General features: G+C 43.4%; 1 protein-coding gene across 1 annotated transcript in view; it reads left to right on the top strand.

Annotated features, from left to right (window-relative positions):
* The window catches only part of LOC139311900 (GRAM domain-containing protein 2A-like), a 45429-nt gene extending 27273 nt beyond the window's left edge, over nucleotides 1–18156 (top strand). The window contains exons 10-14 of the mRNA XM_070936425.1: nucleotides 144–189; nucleotides 2411–2482; nucleotides 5040–5124; nucleotides 6127–6234; nucleotides 17672–18156. Coding sequence (XP_070792526.1) covers nucleotides 144–189; nucleotides 2411–2482; nucleotides 5040–5124; nucleotides 6127–6234; nucleotides 17672–17687 — 327 coding nt within the window. The 3' untranslated portion in view covers nucleotides 17688–18156. The remainder of the gene's footprint in view (nucleotides 1–143; nucleotides 190–2410; nucleotides 2483–5039; nucleotides 5125–6126; nucleotides 6235–17671) is intronic.
* The last annotated feature ends 2092 nt before the right edge of the window (nucleotides 18157–20248 follow it).

Genomic DNA, 20248 nt, shown 5'->3' with positions numbered 1-20248 from the left:
CTTTGAATGGTTGCTAAGTGACCCGTAAATTGAGGATTAGATATTCCTAGTACAGTCCAATCTTTAAGCGAAAAGCTGCTGGATTATTCTGAACGATCTAAAAAGTCTTCCCCCAACCAATCTTCATTCTTCTTTGTTTGTAGAACTCTAAGGAATCAGATGCAAATTACAACGTTCCAGAGAAAACAGGTGAGATTGGAGTTTTTTATTTATTTTTGTTTTGCCATGTTTTCAAAATGAATAAATATATGGGAAGGAATGGCAAAGTGCTTCCATCTAAAGGCCAGGTCACCTTTCAAAGCTCATCTGAGTAGCTCTGTTGGAGCTACTCAGGGTATGCCAAAACCCAAGTCTGCCCCCATCCAATTGGTTGACTGTGCCATCAAATTGTCATCAACACATATAGATTTTCTCTGTGATGATCTTTGGCTAACCTGATCTTCAGGTCACCCAACAGTGCTCCCATCTCTGCTGCAACTAAGTCCGTCCACTTTACTACTGGTTGTCCTCTATTTCTTTTTCTTTCCACCTTTCCCAGCATTATCGCCTCCTGGGAGTTCATATTATGCTAAAAGATTTACAGTAGGTCTTAGGATAATGTGTCCAAAATATAATATTTGAATTTGGTCATATGTCGCTTGGACAAGAACTCTGGATTGATTTTCTCTGTGCTCCATTCGTTTCTCCACCCACCCACCCCACCTTCCCAGGTTATCACAGTATGTTCAGGAGCCTTCTCCAACACTAAAGTTCAGTGCTTTCAGCGGTTCCAAGAAGGTTCCATACCCATTGTTGTGGCCCGCCAGCGGCCAGAGGAGCTGGCACCAAATTCGGACAGTGAGGAGGTTGGGGAGGAATATAGGCCAGTCCTGGAGTCTGAGGAAGGCTCTGATGAGAGCTCTGTGTCAGAGGCAGAGAGGGGGCCAGGGCCGTCTGACGATTGTCAGCTACCTTCAAAGTCAGACATCAGTGAGGAAGACGAACAGATGGAGCCTATTCCCAGTGTGCGTATGCACAGAGTTGCAAGACGAAGGAAACAGCTAAAGAACAAGGGTCAACTTGGGAGTAAGGCCACAGGTGGACGATGAATGGCCCCTCCCAGAGGGGATAAAAGAGGAGCAAAAGGGGAGTGGAGTTTGCAGGAGACAATTAGTTCGCCTTATTGGTTTGTGACTCTCCGAGACTCCTTGCCAAGTTTTGAAGATATCAGTCTGGCAGCTCTCCAAGCATGATAAGGTCTCAATTTCAATTCTCCCTCGAAAGACTTTGCTGAGTGTGAATGAGAGAAATTCACAGTAACTTAATAAAAAGGGATGTTTGGTCGGGATAAGGAGCCTGCTTCGTGGTTTGGGAATCGGGGTGAAATGCTCCCAGTTGGGACCAGATCACCTGATCCGGTAGCGATGGCGGCGGGTGGTTCGGAGAACCGGTAGCAAAAATTCCTGCCCCCCCCCCATGCCCAGCTGAACCGCGCAATCATCACAGTCTTTTTTTAAAAAAATTTAAAAGCATCTTTTCTACAACCTCTTCGGCTGAAAAAATGCTTTTAAAAGTAAAAAAAAAGCCTTTGATGATCACGCGGCTCAGCTGTGATCGTCAGAGGCTTTTAAAAGAAAAAAAAACCCCTCTGACGATTAGGCATCTCAGCTGGGATCGTCAGAGGCTTTTAAAAGCATTTTTTTTAACAACCTCTTCCGCCGAAGAGGTTGTAGAAAAAATGGTTTTAAAAGTAAAAAAAAAAAAAAAAGTTGGCCACGCCCACCCAGTCACATTCCCCACCCCCCCCTCCAACAAGTCACACCCACAGAACCGGTAGTAACAAATTTTACATTTCACCAATGTTGGGAACACATAGGTCAGAACCCCCATTTGCACTACTCAGGTGACGTTGAGGTCACGGATAAACCTCAAAGTGGCCTCAATGATTCTCAGAAAGAGCGCTAACGACCAGTTGGCTGCAAGGAATATAAATCCTTTCATCCTTCACCATTCAGGCAGAACTGAAGAAGCTTCTTGGATGAGAAGCGAAACATCTTCAAGGAAAATTAAAGTCCAGTTGCCTTTTGAAAAAACACCTTTGGGATAACCATGAATCGCCATAAACACTAAAGTTCAAATGCATCAATGCACTCTCTATTCTGCTTCTTCAGCGTCCAACTTTTGCTTCCATAGACTATCACAGGGAAAACCGCATAATTGCAATCTTTGTAGACATATCATAGCATCTGACTGATCTTTTCCAAGCCTTTCATGGCTACCCTACCAAATCTAGTCTGCGGCAAATTTCTTGAGAGTTGGTTCCTTTACTGCTGATCAGCGATTCTAAAAAAACGCAAATTGCCCACCACTTTCATTGCCAATTGTCAGGCTGCGTGCTGACTGGGACTTGGGTTTGTTTCTTATTTAACAGACGTGGAAGACAGGATCCAGATACCTTATGAAGCGTCTTGCGAGCAGCAACAGCAGGTGACAAAACAGCAAAGTAAGTAACCGATCCTTTCAGTTTTGAGAATTGTGGGTGGGCAAAACGGATCTGGAGTTCTCAGTACAGTGGACAATATTTGGGAAGTAGGGAGAACGTTCCTTTTAAAAAAAATCTGCCTTCAAGAGCCGCACAGGGTATAATCACGGCTAAATGATAGGGGTGGGTTAAATTGGGGGCAAAGGCAAAAGAAATTCTAGTACAGTGATGGCTAATCTTTTTGCGCACGTGTGCCTACACCCATAACTCTATGTGCCCCGCCCCAGTGCATGTGTGTGCGACCCCCCTGCGCTTCCCCCGTTTTTGGCACGTGATGGCACGGTGGGCCCGGTAGGCCCATTTTTCGCCCTCCCCAGACTATAGAGCCTTTCTAGGAGCCTGGGGAGGGTGAAAACGGCCTTCCCCACCCCCTAGAGGCCCTCCGGAGGCCGGAAACGGCCTGTTTGCTGACTTCCAGTGGGCCCAGAAGGCCCGAAAATCAGCTGGCCAGCACGCGCATGTGCGCCAGAGCTGAGCTCTCATGCCCATTGATATGGCTCTACGTGCCACCTGTGGCATGCGTGCCATAGGTTCGTCATCACAGTTCTAGTAAATCAGGTTGCATGGAACTAATAAAGATGGGAGATGCAAATTTTAGATTGTATTTTAAAACAAAAACATTGGCCCACTGAAAATCAGTGGTTTGCTATACCGTGTTTCCCCAAAAATAAGACCCTGTCTTATATTTTTTTGAACGCCCAAAATAAGCACTTGGCCTTATTTTCGGGGAGGTCTTATTATTTTGGGGCGCATGGAGCAAGATGGGGCTCCTCTTACCATCTTACCTGATTTCCAGCTCTGCGTTTAAATATTTTTTTGGGGGGGCTTATTTTCAGGGGGAGGCTTATTTTAGTGCATGTGCTCAAAAGCCCGATTGGGCTTATTATCAGATAATGTTTGGGAAAACAAGGTAGAATTACAGCCACAGATCTTGGCAGATGCAGCGCTGTAAAAAATGGATCTCAGCTGCCATCAAGTGAACACGTTTCTCCCCAATTGAACAATAACAACAATGGAAGAAAAATACTGACTGCCTTTAGATCACCATAGTAATAGCAGAAGATCTGCAAACTGGAGTAATTCTGTAGATAACAGGTAGTCCTTGACTTATGACCAGAATTGAGACCAGAATTTCCATTGCTAAGCAAGGTGGTTGTTAAAGGAGCCACACTTGATTTTACAACCTTTTTGTTACAGTTACGTGACAAAAGTTATAGTGCAATTGTTAAGGGAATCATGAGGTCACTAAGTGAATCTGGCTTCTCTCGTTGACTTTGTCAGAACTGGCTGGGAAGTCGCAAGTAAGGATCACATGGCCCAGGAGGCTGCAACCATTGTAAAACACATGCTGGTTGCCAAGCACACAAATTTTGTCCGCATGACCGTGGGAACACGACCATGGTTGTAAGTGCAAGGACTGGTCATAAAGCCCTACATGGCTCAGGGCCAGGTTATCTTCGAGACCGCCTTCTACTGCATAGCTCCCAGCGACCGGTAAGATCCCACAGAGTTGGTCTCCTCTTGGTCCCGTCAGCTAAACAATGCTGGCTGGCGGGCCTGCGGGGAGGACCTTCTCTGTGGCTGCCCCAGCTCTCTGGAACCAGTTACCTCCTGAGGTCCGGACCATCCACACCCTATTGGCCTTCCGAAAAGCAGTGAAGACCTGGCTTTTCTGGCAGGCCTGGGGCCGTTGATCTCGCTTTGCGATCTGATGTGATCCGGTCATGAATGGTGTGAATGGGTTTTAATTGTTTTTAATTTTTAAGTGTTTTTGTAGTGATTTTTTGAGTGTATTGTGAGCCGCCCTGGGTCTTCGGAGAGGGGCGGCATATAAATTGAATGAATAAATAAATAAATAAGTCACTTTTTTCAGAGCTGTTGTAACTTCAAATGGCGGCTAAACAAATGATTATTAGTTGAGGACTGCCTATTGTCAGCTTTGGAAGCCATATTAGGCCAGAAGCTTCCATGCTGCCACCTTCTCACGTGTGGGAAAGTAGGAGGGGGGATTTAGTAGAGGGGTTGTCTGTAGACATAATAGCATTCTTCCTGTCGGTCAAGGTCAGGCCGATCCTGCATCTGGAGAAGGAGTAGTCGGAGTGCTGTCTCGAGATGGGACGGATGGTGATTGGAGCATGTGATTGACTGAGGAGTGAGGGGATGGTTTTGGGGGGTTTGATTTACTGAGGGAAAACCCGGAGATTCGGGTTTTCCCAGATGTGCCAGTTTACCTATTCTAGTAAATAGAACTTTGAAAAAATGCTTGCTTCAGAGTTTTTACTTAGAGTTGGGTTTTTTTTCTGGCACGCTGACACTTAGGTCCTTTGGTAAATTAATTCATCTTGTGGTATTTAGCACTGTTCCTTGAGATGCTCTTTGCAACCCATTTGCTGGGTGTTGTTGTCTTCCATAAGTAAAATTTCCCAATCTTCCCAATCCTCCTATTGTGTAGCAAACAAGGATCTGGTTATCTTTGTCACCATCTTGTAATGAACTGTGATGAACTTTCCTTTGGCAGAGGCAGGGCAGACAACAAAGTCAGTCGCCAACCAGAGGACTTCACTGTGCCGTTTCAACACAGTTATAACCATCTACCTCTTTTTGTGAGTCAACCTTAAAACCCTGCTGTTTGAAAAGACTATCGGGGCCATCTAGTCCAACCATCTTCTTGGTGGAGAAATCCAAATTTTCAGATAGAAAACTGCCTAACCTCTTTCTGAACATCCAGCAAAGAAAGGCTCCTCTCTGCCTTATGGCTTAATTGGTTCAACTGTTGAACTGTTATACAACTAGGAAGCACTTTGTAACATTTAGATGGAATCTGTTTCTCTGCTGTTTACAACTGGTCTCTGGAATGCAGTACCCTGTTTTCCCCAAAATAAGACATCCCCTGATAATAAGCCCAATCGGGCTTTTGAGCGCATGGCAATAAAGCCAAGTGTTTATTTCAGGGTTCAAAAAAATATAATACACGGTCTTATTTTCGGGGAAACACGGTAGGAACAGATTCCCTGACAATCCGATTTTTATTTTTTTAAATCAGAATTGGGGGTAAAGGAATGAAGGAAAATAGTTCAATTTTTTAAAATTTGTTTTATGCCACCCTTTTCACTGTTGCAGTGACTGGACAATAGCAATAGCACTTACTTATATACCACAGTGCATTACAGCCCTCTCTAAGCGGTTTACAGAGTCAGCATATTGCCCCCAACAATTTGGGTCTTCATTTTACCCACCTTGAAAGGATGGAAGGCTGAGTCAACCTTGAGCCTGGTGAGATTTGAACTGCCAAGTTGCAGGCAGCCGGCAGTCAGCAGAAGTAGCCCGCAGTACTGCACTCTAACCACTGCACCACTGTGGCTCACTGTGGACAGCTAACAATATAATAAAAAAGCTTAAAAAAGGAATATGTGATTAAAATGAAGATAATTAAATAAAAGGCTAAAACCAATTTGCTTTAGTCACTGTTACTCAACCTATTTTAAAGTCTGGATCTTATACCTCTTTAGTACTACAGCTTTCAGGGCTAAACTAGGAATTGTCTCAGATGTTACTTCTTTTCTCAATGCTGACTTTTAAACAAGCTTTATCTGCATCTCCTGTAGGGTCGTTCTCCTACTTTGTTCTTCGGGCTACATTGGTCTGCGTATCATCCAGCTGGAAGAACAGTTGATTTCCATGGGGGCTTGGCCTGAACTGGACCTTCAGCATCAGTGAGTCTTTTGTTTCTTAATTTGAACAGGGTTAGACAATGTTGTATACAGCAGCAGCTCCCCAATCTTCCTGGTCTACGGACCGTCAGTAGAGATGATGGCGACAGAATCAGAATAGAGCTGGAAGGGATCTTGGAGGTTTTCTAGATCAGCCTCCTGTTCAAGCAGGAGACCCTATACCAGTGATGGCTAACCTTTTTGCCATTGCGTGCCAAAAGCGGGGGGAGCACGTGCACGTTCTATGCGCCCCACCCCCGCGCATGAGTGCATAACCCCCCCTCCGCTTTTGGCACGCTGGGCCCAGTAGACCCGTTTTTTGCTCTCCCCAGGCTCCAGAAGGGACTGGAAGTCGGCAAACGGGCCATTTCCGACCTCCGGAAGGCCTCCAGGGGGTTGGGGAAGGCTGTTTTTGCCCTCCCCAGGCTCCTAGAGAGGCTCTGGAGCCTGGGGAGAGCAAAAAAATGGGCCTTCCCCACCCAGCCCAGGCCCTACGGAGGCAGGAAACAGCCTGTTTCCCTACTTCTGGTGGGCCCAGAAGGCCCCAAAATCAGCTGAGTTTGCGTGCCCACCGATACGGCTCTGGTGCCACCTGTGGCACACGTGGCATAGGTTCGCCATCACGGCCCTATACCATTTCAGGCATATGGCTGTCCAATCTCTTTAAAAACTCCAGCGATGGAGCTCCCACAACTTCTGGAGGCAAGTTGTCCCATTGGTTAATAGTTCTCACTGTTCTCCTTAGATCTCCTTAAATCTAGCGTCAGGGTTCCAAGTAATATGAAATCAAGCCCATATGAAATCAAAACTCCAAGGCAGGGTTCCTCATGTCATATTGGCACAGCTGGTGAAAACCCAAATCTGAAGTTCCCCGGGTTTTCCCCATCCAGTTCAAAATCCAGAATTCTTCCCCCCATCACACACAACTATCATATACCCCGATCAGGCCTTTCTCTCCATCCCGGATACCTCCCATCAATGCCCCTCCAGGTGCTGGCGAGAGTGTCCTTGGTTCCTAGAAGAAAGAATGTTATTTTGGCTACATATTCCCCCAGCTATCTCTATTCCCCCCTCCCTTTCCCACAACTCCATCCAGCCTCACTGTGGCAACCCGAAGACGCTCAAAGATGGCTCCAGGGTTGACATCTAGGTTGCTTCTCTCCTTGATTAGATAATTTCACCTTAGAGCTCGGTTGCTTCTCTCCTTGATTAGTTTACTTGACCTTTTACATGACCTTTACTTTTTAGAATAGAATAGAATTATTTATTGATCAAATGTGATTGGACACACCAGGGATTTGTCTCCGGTGCATAAATTCTCACTGTACATACAAGCAACAAATTACAAATCATGATCATATTCATAAATATATTCATCATAAATCGTAAAATATAACTTTCCAACATTTCTCCCAATTAAATTTCATCCTGTTCATTTTGTCCCACGGTTCAATCCCGTCTAGATCTTTCTGGGCCTTCTAAAATGGCAGCCACTCCTAGTTTTGTGTCATCTCTAAATAATCATCCTCTTAATCCCATTATTCAGATCATTAGCAAATATGTTGGAAGCTAAGACAGAGTCCTGTGGCATCTTTCTTAACTGGTTTCCAATCTGATGTGGAAGCATTTGTACCGACTCTCTGGGTGTGGTCATTAGCCAGTTATGAATCAGTAGGAGCCTCTAGCCTATATTTTACCATTTTATTCATCAAAGCATCACGAGACACTTTGTTAAATGCTTTGCTGAAATCAAGCATTCTCCCTATTAAGCTAATACTATTTCAAAAAGGGAGATAAATTTAGTCTGGCATAACTTGTTTGTGACAAACCCATGCTGGCCCTTGTTAATTGCTGAGCTCCTTTACAAATGTTCACAGATATTTATCTGTGTAGACATCTAGTGTCTAGATGTCACGTCATCTAGTGTAGACGTCCAATCTACTGGTTTATAATTTGCCAAATTGTCTCTAGTTTCAAGCCAGGAATAACATTTGTGCTCCTCTGGTAAATTTACAGCTGCCAGATCAGTGATTACCTTCAACAGATTGTCATGCTCCCATCCTTGGCTTCGGAGGAATGTGGGGAGGAGCAGGACAAGGCAGCTAAGGGCCCCTCAGAATTGCGACGGCTTGTTAGCAGGGAGGAAATGGGGGCAGGATGACTGAGAGAAGGCAAGCAGTGGAAATGAGGAGCTACGGAGCTCCTTGCGATGAGCAAGGACCGCTCCCTCCTGTTTCCCGAGCACGGAGAGTGGAGAGAAGGCGGGAACAGCGCAGGCTGACCTGAGGACTTGAGTGGAGAGCGCCCCGCCCCTCTTCACAAGGCACAACTGTGGACCGAGATTTAAGGAGATGCTGTAGGGAGGGATATTTGTCGGGAACAATGTTCAATTAGTGGAGTTTTATGTGACGTTGCAAACGTCTGGTGTTTGCAGGACTGCTTGCCTTCTTCCTTGCTTCGTGGATTCATTGCTTCTTCTCTGCTTCGTGGACTCAGTGCCTTGTTCCTTGCTTCATGGATTCATTTCCCTGTTCCTTTGCTTTGCTGGGCTGCTCACAGCCAGAGGCTGCTGTGTGTAGGTGTGAGCATTTTGCTCTGGGACTTGCCATGAACGTGGGAGCATTTGGGAAAAGTTTGAACTCTTACTTGGCTGTGTGGCTTTCATGCCTTGCCCTGGGTCATCACACAGATCCTTCAAGACCCGCCTAGATAATGTTTGTTTATATATGTTGTGGCTCCGTTACCGGAGCCTGTGTCATCGTCAGGAGAGGACTCCGAAAGTGAAGGGGAGGAGTTGGCAAGGCCTCCCTCTCCAGGACCCTCCTCTCTGGCAATGCCTTCGGTGTCCGCCGAAGGGCAAGAGATAGGGCCAGGGCCAAGCACGTCCATGCAGCCACAGATGGACAGTGATGAGGGTAATGAGTCTTGGCTGGACCCACGCCAGCATCGCAGAGATAAGCGCGCGCAACAGAAGAAAGGGCGTGCCCGAGATTAGGTTGAGTCACTGGATCACACCCCACAGGATATAAAAGGGAGCGTGGTGGCCAGTCAAACCTTGTGACGAACAAAGCTGAAAGCTTCCACGCCATTCTGCATTGCCGGACTTTTGCTTTAAGACTTTGCTGGAGTATCTCTGGACTTGATTAATTCCGTAATTATTGAGCTGCTTTCCTTTGATGTATCAGAAGTGGGGAGAAGTTATCTCTCCTCTTTGTAAATAATAAACTCTTGGCAGGCAGCCACTAGGTTGATGCCAAGTTCCGTTATCATAAGGAAAAGGATTTTGCCGGCTGGTTTGGTCTTTAACTCCTGAACGTCTGTTAGTGTGTGTGCGTGGGGTTGGGGACAGAACAATATACTCAATGAGTCTGAGTGTCTGAATTTGTGTGTGCAGGTAGTCCTTGACTTACAGTCACTATTGAGCCCAACATCTCTGTTGCTAAGCGAGATGGTTGTTAAGTGAGTTTTGCCTCATTTTACAACCATTCTCGCCACAGTTGTTTAGTGAATCCCTGCAGTTGTTAATGTTAGCAGCATGGTTGTTAGGTGAATCTGCATTCCCCATTGACTTCGCTTGTCAGAAGGTTGCAAAAGGTGATCACATAACCAGGGACACTGCAGCCTTCATAAAAAAAAAATGCCAGTTGCCGAGCATTTGAATTTTAATCACATGACCGCAGGAGATGCTGCAAGAGTTCTAAGTGTAAAAAAAAACAAAAACAATCATAAGTCACTTTGTAAAACTTGTAATTTCAAACGGTCACTAAACCAATGATTGTAAGTCGAGGACTACCTGTATTGTCTACGATCCCAGAAGCCGTTCTGAAATTGCTCTTTTGTGTTAACAGAAAGACGCTGCTACTGCTTGCTATCCATTCTTCTAATTGTTGAATGGTTACCTCAAGGAAAAATTTCTTATTTCCTTGAAGGAAGAATTCACTGTCTTAATTCTTCCTTTAAAGAAATTGGATCCCCATGAGTGGTGTGGGTGGTAATACCTTCTCTTAGCCACCTTCAACGTAGTTTCTGTCACCTTCAGCTCGCTCTGTCTTGTTATATAACTATTGACAGAGAGGCGTTTTCTCCTCTGGTTTGTGTGACGAGAGATTAAGATAGCCTGGCATGAAGACAGTCTCCGTATTTCATAAACTTGGCACAGGAGAGCAAAACCATCCTCTCTCATTTTGAAATATGCCTCTCTCTAACAACCTCCATCTGCCACATAAGAACAATCTTTATCCTTAAGTCAGCCATCTTGTTAAAGTTTCTTCTCCACTGGGTTCCTACTCCAATTCCTTCTTCAAATCTGAGGCAATTATGATGTATTGTTTGTTTAAATATAAAAATAAAAAAACTTCAAAAATTCAAATCTGAGGCAATTACAGGCAACCCTAAATTTGAAATCATTTGTTTAGCAACCGTTCAAAATTAAAACTTTTTTTACACATAAAAAAAAATAGTTACGACCGGTCCTTGCACTTACGACCATGGCAGCATCCCCAGGATCGTGTGATTAAATTTCAGACACTTGGCACCCAGCCTGTATTTACCACAGCTGGCAGCATCCCTCGGGTCATCTGATCGCCATTTGTGACCCTCCCAGCTGGCTTCTGACAAGTAAAGTCAATGGGGGAATCCAGATTTATCAATAGCCAGATTCACTTAGCAGTTGCAGTTATTCAATTAACAACAATGAACAAAAAAGGTTGTAAAATCAGGTATCACTCACTTAACAACCTCCTGGCTTAGCAGTGGAAACTCTGATCTCAATTGTGGTTGTAAGGGGCCTAAGGCAACTGGCCATACCCAACTGGCCACGGCCAACTTACCATGGCCACGTTGCCGCAAGCCAACTCACCATGGGACAATTCAATTACTTTTGTTATTGGTGACCACGTTTTCATCAAAATTATTGTAACTGGTATTTCCAGATTGACGTTATGGTTCCATCAAAATTACTGTATTTTTCGGCGTATAAGACGCATCTTTTCCCCCCTAAAAGGGGGTGAAAATTTAGGTGTGTCTTATACACTGAGTGTATCCCCGCCCACCCACTGGCCCCCACCCTTTGGCCTCTGCCTCCCAGCAATTACCTCCTTGCAGCAAACAGCAAGAAGAAACAGCTCCTTTCAGCTTCAGCACAGCCTAATTAGCCCAAGTTGATTGGATCAGACTCCCGACTCTCAGCTGTTTTGCTCTCAGCTGTTTTGTGCAGGGCTCTGCTGCTTGCTGCAAAGAGGTAAACTGCTGGAGCAGGTTTTTTTTTAATCAAGCTATGCTGAAAACAAAAATGAAAGTAAAGCAGGCTGTTTGCTGTTTGCTGCAACGAGGCAAAATTGCTGGGAGGCAGAGGCAGATTTCTTTTGTTTTCCTCACCAAAAAAGGTAAGTGCGTCTTATAGTCCAGTGCGTCTTATACGCTGAAAAATACGATAACTTAATTTTTGTATTCGTTGAATTGTCCCATAGCAAGTTGGCCACAGCAACTTGTCCTGTGGCAAGTTATCCCATTCCAGTTGTAAGTCGAGGACTACCTTGTATACACAGAAGTAAGTCCCATTGAAGCCCTCAACTTTTTCCCAGTGCTGAATGTAGGTGTAATTCTAAACTTCAACTCTTAACATTCCTCAGCACTAAAGATGCCAGTTTAAGTTCTTGGAAAGTGGTTTTTAACAACATCTAGAGGGCCGCATCCACTGGTGGGTTGCCCCCGGTTCGGACGGGTTCGCAAGAACCGGTAGTAAAACCGGTGGGAGGACCCACCCACTGCCCCGGATGTTGTCATCAGCAATCTGCGCATGCACAGAAGCAAGGCACGTGCGCTATCCCGTTGCGAACCGGTAGTAAAGGTAAGTAGAACCCACCCCTGGCCGCATCAGAAATGGGTCTGCACTCCAATACTTAGCAATGCTATTACAACATTAATTCTGTCAAAAAAGGGCATCAGATGTATCCATAAGGGAGTAGGTGGGGTTCAAAAAAGTTAAGATGGCAGCTGTGACTGCCTGACTAATGCTTTTGTATGATACATGCAAAAAGGAGGAGGCCTTTGATTGTGTAGTTGCGGTCGCTATCTCAAATTTTTTTCAGCCTCCTCTCTCTTGGATGCCCGAGAAGTATACAACTGTTTTGTGATCAAGGACCAGACTAACAAAAAACGTTACGTACATTTAAATGTTTCTTAAATGAAGTCACATTATTAGTGAATGGTTAATTAGATCCCATGGATTATCCCATGGACTTTTCTGTGCTTTAAATCAGCCTAAAACCTTGGGAGCAATTCGGATGTGTGCGTGTGGCAGGATTATGTGGCTGGAGTTTTTGCAAGTGATTTAAAGAGTTTATACCCAAATGACAGCTAACATGTAAATGTTTAGGAGAATATTTATCTGTTGGCCTCACTAGATAAACCAAACCATGAAGTCAACTCCACAGGATGGATAAGCCTACTTTTATTGAGTAGCGCTATAATAGCATCTCGAAAGTCTGATGATGCCATATCTGTTCCTCTTATAGTTCAGTGAATTAGGGTGTTGTTTATCTGAGCCACTTCTGAACATTACAAAAGGACTCTTTTGGGCCCCTTTGCCTAGGCAACAGAGCCTACATATCTCTATCTGGTCATCCTCCTTACTGTTGTGACCTTGGCTTACTGAGTCATTACAATACACAATTAGTCCCCCCCAAAAACCTATTTTATTGTAACAGCTGAGAATTACATTCATTCCCAGCTGAGTCCCAATTAGTTGCAAAACAAGTCCTTCGGAAGAAGTCCTTCGGGATAATCACCAACCTTTCTCTTCTTTGACACCTTGCCAAAGGCCTTACTTGGTAAAGCCCCATGAAGTTCAGAAACAGACAAGAGATGCCGACTGGAAACAGAGTTAGCAACTTTGCTTTCCTGCAAAAGGCCCAAGTGCCTTTGTTTCTCTTTTAAGCCTTATGGGAGGGGCCAATCATGTCCTGGCCTTACTCCCGAGTCATCTGTTTTGCTTTAGCTGCTCTTGCCTTCACTGTTTCCAGGGTGGCCCCGCGGGCCAGATCCGGCCCCTTAGCCTTGAGTTTGACACCCCTGTCTTAAAGTTATTAAAGCTGAGAAATACCGCTCTACAATATCAGAATACAAATACCAACAGCCATCACTGTATTGCGGCTTTTTTCGGCAATACGGGTAGGTTTGAAAAGGTGCTTTCCTCAACCTGCACGGCAAAAATAGAAAATCTGAGAAAATCTGGAACATCAAAGGCTTAGGTTACCATCTTCACCAACTACCTGAAGGCAGAATTGCATCAGAGAGAAAGAATGCGCCCGTACCACTTGCTGGTTTTGCTTGAACTCATGCCACCTTCTCCCAGTCGGCAGCCGCACTAGTTATCTGGGAAGAACATCCAACCTGCAAGAGTTTGGCTGTTTCAGGAAATGAGCCCAAGTTTTATTCTACTTCACCTAGCTTGCTAAAGCATCTCAGTTCTTTAAATCCCCGCTGTTGGGCTTGACTTAAATAGGAAAGTTCAAAATCCATGTAAGACTCTTGAGTGCCTATGTGTAGGTCAGGTGCCTTCAGGCAACGTCTACAGTTTTGCAAGCATTAACAGGTAGATGGTGGGAAGATTAAAAGATAATAGAGTGCACCAAAGATGTTTGGCAAAACCTGTAGCCAATCCACCCTTCTTGGGAAGTGAGCTTACCTGGTCGTGTAGAGGCTTCTCTCCTGAATGTAGAAGAGCCTCCCTTTTCTACCGCAGTCTGTCTTGCAGAAATAATAAAACACTGGGCTAGGGGCAGGGTGGGATGGGTACTGAGACTGAGGAGGGAGAACAGTTATATACAGGTAGTCCTTGGCTTACGACCATAATTAAACCCCCAATTTTCATTGCTTAGCAAGACAGTTGTTAAGTGAGTTTTGACCCATTTGTATGGGTCATACCCACTGGTGGGATTCAAATAATTTAACAACCGGGTCTCTGCCTTAAAGACCAGCTGGGTGGGTGTAGCTCGGTGGTCATGTGACCGTGTGGGCGTGGCCAACTCAACATCACTCAAGTCGATGGGTGCTTCGCCTTAGCTGTTACAATGTAATAAGGATTAACCAAAAGAGCCTTGGTGGCGCAGCAGACTAAAGTGCTGTTAAGTAACACCAGCTGCCTGCAATTACTGCAAGTTTAAATCTCACCAGGCTCAAGGTTGACTCAGCCTTCCATCCTTTCGAGGTAGGTAAAATGAGGACCCGGTTTGTGGGGGCAATAAGCTGACTTTGTATAAAAAAGAACACCGCTTGGGGGGGGGGCCCGAAAGCCCTACTAAGCAGGTATATACAAAAGTATGAAGGCTATTGCTTAACGCATTGTAAGCTGCCCTGAGTCTCCAGAGAAGGGCAGCATATAAATTGAAGCAATAAATAAATAAATAAACCAGAGAGGCAGTTTCTGTAAGCAGGGCAATAAAGATTAGGTTAGAAACACCACCAGAATGTTTCCTTCCTGCCTTCCCTACAGGATTAGCCCTGTAAAGTGGAAAAAAACAAAATAAGATTTCTTCCAACAACTGGTTCTCCGAACTGCTTAGAAAGTTAACAACCGGTTCGCCCGAATAGGTGTGAACTGGTTGAATCCCACCACTGGTCATACCCACTTTCTTTCCACAGTTGTTAAGTGTATCACTGCAGGTGTTAAGTTACTAACACGGTTGTTAAGTGAATCTGGTTTCCCCCATTGACTTTACTTGTCAGAAGGTCGCAAAAAGTGATCAAGTGACCCCAAGATACTGTCACCATCATAAATACATGCAGTTGTCAAGGGCCCAAATTTTGATCACGTGACCATGGGGATGTTGCAATGGATATAAGTGTGAAAAGCAGTCATGAGTGACTTTTTTCAGTGCATTGTAACTTCGAATAGTCACTAAACCAATGTTTGTAAGTCGAGGACTACCTGAAGCTCATTTTAGCAGAGAATATTTGTAGCTCAGGGTTGAACCATGGAGTTCTTGGTGCTCTCGGAGCTTGGTTGTTTTGCTTGCAGGGCATTGATCAAGTTACCTAGTTAAACTCTGACTGGATGGTGGGGAATGGAAGGATTTATACTCCTTGCAGACAGCTGGACATTTGCATTCTTTTAGCGAGTGGTTAAATGTCGTTAGAGCTGTCTGCAAGGAGTATAAATCCTTCCATTCCCCACCATCCAGTCAGAGCTGAAGAAGCTTCTTGGATGAGAAGTGAAACGTCTTCAAAGAAAAAACAGAAAGTCCAATTGCGTCCTGAAAAAAGCACCTTTGGGACAACCATGACCTGGATGACTGAGAATCTCCATAGACATTTAAGGACTCCATAATTCACTTTTGAGTACTGTTTATGTTTGGGTGGCAGGGAGGAAGTTGAATGCTGTGGAAATAAAGAGGTTAAGTACATATGAGATGAAAACAAGAGATAAGAATAAGTGGCTGCTCAATTAATATAGACTATATACCAAAGGGAATGACCAGCATTAAAGAAATATGTTGAGAGGGTTAGGTCATCTAGAGATAATGAATGATAATTAGGTTGCAAACCAATTACATGAAGAAAAGGAATGTGGGTAGGGACAAGGGAGAACATCGAGTAACTTGTGGTTGGATGGAGTTGATGAAATCTTCAGAGAGGTGAAAAAGGACCAATGGAATAATCTATGGGCACTTCTACGAAGCAGATGTAGCAAATACATCCAACGGTGACTTTTGAGTGGCACCACAAGGAAGAACCTTTCCATGTAGAAATGTCTTGCTGCTTCTTGGGGAAGTCGATTTCACATAGTGGCTTAGAAGGGGGGGAAAATATTTATTTATATATATTAGGGTTGGTAAACAAAGAGCTTACAAACTCCATGTTGCTTCTGGTTGTTTGAATGCTGTTGCTCTTGCTTCAAGTTGAACAGTGCCAACTGTTGGCTCAATCTCTCAGTGACTCAGTAGCTGTGTTTCTTTCCTTAATGCCCGATGCCCGAGTGTGTCTAGACACGCTCTCCTGGTTCCTTGGGGCAATAATTGCAATATTCAAAGGATGCGGCTACTTCTTTTCCTCCCTTAATCACATACCCCCAAAATAAAAAACAACAACAACAAAGTGTGAAGATTCATTTAGTGCCGTTGATGATGGTTTGCGATGGAGGGCTAAAAGCGTAACTTCAATCTGGTTTTGGACAGTGGGAAAAATGGCTTGCATTATGCATTTAATGACTGAGAGTTCATTTCATTCTGTGCTTACCTGTGTTAGAACTGACCTGAATTTATTTACACAATATATTTAAATGAGTCAAATGTGATTATTGCATTGCGCAAATCTCCTAACCCAGTTAATTAACCTTGGCAACTAGTCTGAGATAGCTTCATTTAGACCCAAATATCTGGGACTAAACTATTTGAGCTCAGCAAACAAAAATTTCAGATATACAGGCGGACCTCATCTTACAATGATAATTGAGCCCAAAATTTCTGTTGTTCAGTGAAACCTTTGTTAAGTGAGTTTTGCCCCATTTTACGATTTTTCTTGCCACAGTTGTTAAGTGAATCACTAAGTCAGTAACCCGGTTGTTAAGTGAATCTGGCTTCCCTGTTGACTTTTGCTTGTCCGAAGGTTGCAAAAGGGGATCACTTGACCCCGGGACATCGCAACGGTCATAAGTATGAACCAGTTGCCAACCATCTGAATTATGAACAAATGATCATGAGAACGCTGCAAAGGTCATAAATGTGAAAAACGATCATAAGTCACATTTTTCAGTGCCGTTGAAACTTTGAAAGGTCCTTAAATGAACTGTTGTAAGTTGAGGATTACCTGTACACACAAACACACACAGGCAGGCTGTAGAGTAGCTGCCTTTTCCCGTTGCTTGAATCCCATCCTGATATACAGCCAGACAAAAAGATGCTAAGTCTGAAATGTTTTTTAAAAAATGTATGCCAAAAAAGAGCTTTCTCTTTTTTTCCATGCATTTTTACTCCCAACATTTCCCTGTAAAAGATGACGATAAAAGCGAAAGGAGATTGTGGTGGGGAGGACACCTAGCTTTTCTTCTTCCTTTGACTTCTTTTTAAAGGCCAGGGACTTCTTTTTATCACCTTCCACCCAGTGGTGGGGTTCAAATAATTTAACAACCGGTTCTCTGCCCTAATGATTTCTTCCAACAACCAGTTCACCAAACTGCTCAGAAAGTTAATAACCGGTTCTCCCGAAGTGGTGCGAACTGGCTGAATCCCATCACTGCTTCCACCTATGTAATATTTTTCCATGCATAATATTTGATATCGCCGTCCTATCCTGGATGTCTGTCCTACGAAAATAAGAATTTTTAAAAAGTCTTATCACTTGACGCAATATGTTACCCTTGGTCTAAAAGATCTCATCACACCTCTTGAGCTGGCCTTTAGTATCTGCTCTTCTTATATTTTTATTTTTTTCTTCCATTTAGATATAAGCAAAGCTGAGGAATAATCCTGTTCCAGGCATTTATGCTAGGTGATGCTGAAACTGACATTTCTGTGACGGTTGTTTTTTTGCTGATCACAACTTAAAGGAGAAACAGAATTTTCCTCAGTCCTCAATCGTCAAGATCAACCACGCAAGATCTTACAACATTGAATTTGTCCGAGGTTATTTTTCCCCCCAGCTTCTCTGGACGTAGAGGGGGGAGGTCTCCCCCAAGAAGTAGAGAATATAGAAAGATAACTTTTAAAGGGTGCCTGTGCACCATGCAAAATTTGGAGACTGACTCGCCATGGATCTATCGTGTGCCTTGAGAAGTCAAAATTTAGTAACTTTTTTACTCCTAACATTTCCATGTAAAAGACGATGGGGAAAGTGAAGCACCTCTCTTTTAGTTTTTGTGTGGAAAAAAACTCTACCTTTCCCCCTTCCTCTCTTTTTTAAAGGCCAGGGAAGGTATGTTTTACCATCTTGCACCCACGTAATATTTTTGTAATTTAGCATAAGTGGGTGGTTTAAGAGGCTTATGCTTTCACCGACACCTTTACTGTTGACTCTACCTCCAAAGTTCAGAATGTTGGGGTGTTATTAATGTTTAAAGAAAGCAACTGTGAAGTCTCTATGTTCAAACATGATCTACCACAAAGTAGAAACTGTTAAGAGCTGAGCAGGGAAAGGGCTGGCCCTTCAAATCCTGCTTGAGGTAACCCGCTGGCATTTCAGATGGAGAAGAATGGCTGTGTTCCTCATGTGGCCCTCTTGAGTTCTACGTTCAGTTGAAAATCTGTTAAAGATTGTTTTAAAATATCAAGGATTATCCCCTCTCCCCTTCTCTGTCTGCCCTTCCCCCACACCCAAAACCAGCATTTTCAGGGACAAATTGGACTTTGACTCATGACATATATCTTATTTTTAAAATATCAGCCGTTTGGGCATAAATTAAATCCAGTTATTTATAATGCAAAGTAGCATTTCTCTTTTATTAAACTTGCTGGAATACATTGTGTGAATAGCATTATGTTAAACAAACTAGATCGACACCCTTAATGCATGTTATTTCTTTCATTTTACATCAATGTCTATATTGTGCAGCCGAAGTCAATACTGGTATATTTCTTTTTTTTTTTTCCCCTTTAAATCTCAATGTGGCTTAGAATTACTCTTAAGACACATACATTTTCAGGCAGAGAGATAAAGTGCCAATCATTTTAACATATAAAATAATAAATATGAAATACGAATGGATCAGTATTTTTTAAACTTTTGTAACTTTAAAGTGTGTGGACTTCCAACTCCCAGAATTCCCCAGCTTGGCTGGAGAATTCTGGGAGTTGAAGTCCACACATCTTAAGTTACCAAATTTGAAAAACCCTGTTATAGATCAAGTGGAAGTGTGCATATAACCTTGTAGTAAGGACCACGACAAAAGAGGAGTGATCATTTTAGTGTTGATCATTATCCATTTCTTATTTTGTCCTTCTTTATCTGGCTCCATCCACTTAACAAAGAATAGCTCTTGGTACAGTTTTAATCAGGATTGCAATCCTTAATCTGAAAAAAACTTGCTGAAGAAAGTCGAGTCAGATGTGTGAAAAGTGTAATATTAATTAGCGAGCATTAAAAGGTTTAGAGCAGACCACGGCTTCCTTTGCGAATCTACTGCAAACTGTAAATACCATGATTCTTGCTAGTGATTTTCAGCCCTCATTCTTGCTTAAGTTTTAAAGAACCCTTAAACAACCAAAAAAATATAAATGGTGTCAAACTATTTTCCTCCTAAAAACTGCCAAAAGTGGAAAAAAATCAGTTCCATTGGGAATATTAGGATTGGTAAAATGGGTAGATTAAGATGCTTAAAAGAACCACAATGGGATGGAAAGGTTGGTAAAACCCATCTCAATCCATTCAAAACACCAAACCAGCCTTAAAATGGGTCACCAACTTTGCATTATTTTCATACCAATTACTAATACCAAACTATTACTAGATTTTAAGCTGTCACCGGACACAGAGTTCGGCATTCTCTGGGGATCCCAATGCAAACATTATGAGCGTTGACTGAGATTTTAGCTATTTTATATGTCTATTAGTGTGGGGGAAGGTGCATAATTATCTCTCTTGGCATTGTACAGTATGTTGAGCTCTTCTCTAAAAGGTAAGGGAATGTAGCCAAGAGTCACTGAATCATAGAGTTGATGTCCTAGAAAGTCCAACTGCCAGCCCACGCTCCGCACAAGAATATTAATTAACGCTTCCCCAACATATGGCTCCCAGGCCGTCATTAAGAACACTACCAGTTAAGGTGAGTTATTGAAAATATCTTAATTATCCCAACCTGCATTCATTTTATGCACAGGCTTACTTCCCATGATTTTCTCAAAAGGGAGTTGTAAAGGCCTTCTATTTGGCATTTTTCGACCACAATTATCAGGTGTCATTTGCCTTCATTTCTTCTATCTTTCCTTAGTTCTTTCTTTTTTAAAAAAAACATTGAAGTAGGGGGTTATCCTAAAGGGCCATGGTGGCACAGTGGTTAGAATGCAGTATTGTAGGCTAATTCTGC

Source organism: Pituophis catenifer, unplaced genomic scaffold (assembly GCF_029215685.1).
Source record: "Pituophis catenifer annectens isolate HBS135680 unplaced genomic scaffold, rPitCat1.0.hap2 SCAF_1, whole genome shotgun sequence".
Taxonomy (NCBI): domain Eukaryota; kingdom Metazoa; phylum Chordata; class Lepidosauria; order Squamata; family Colubridae; genus Pituophis; species Pituophis catenifer.
Note: the sequence above shows the minus strand (reverse complement) of the source record. Positions and strands in the feature narration are given on the sequence as shown.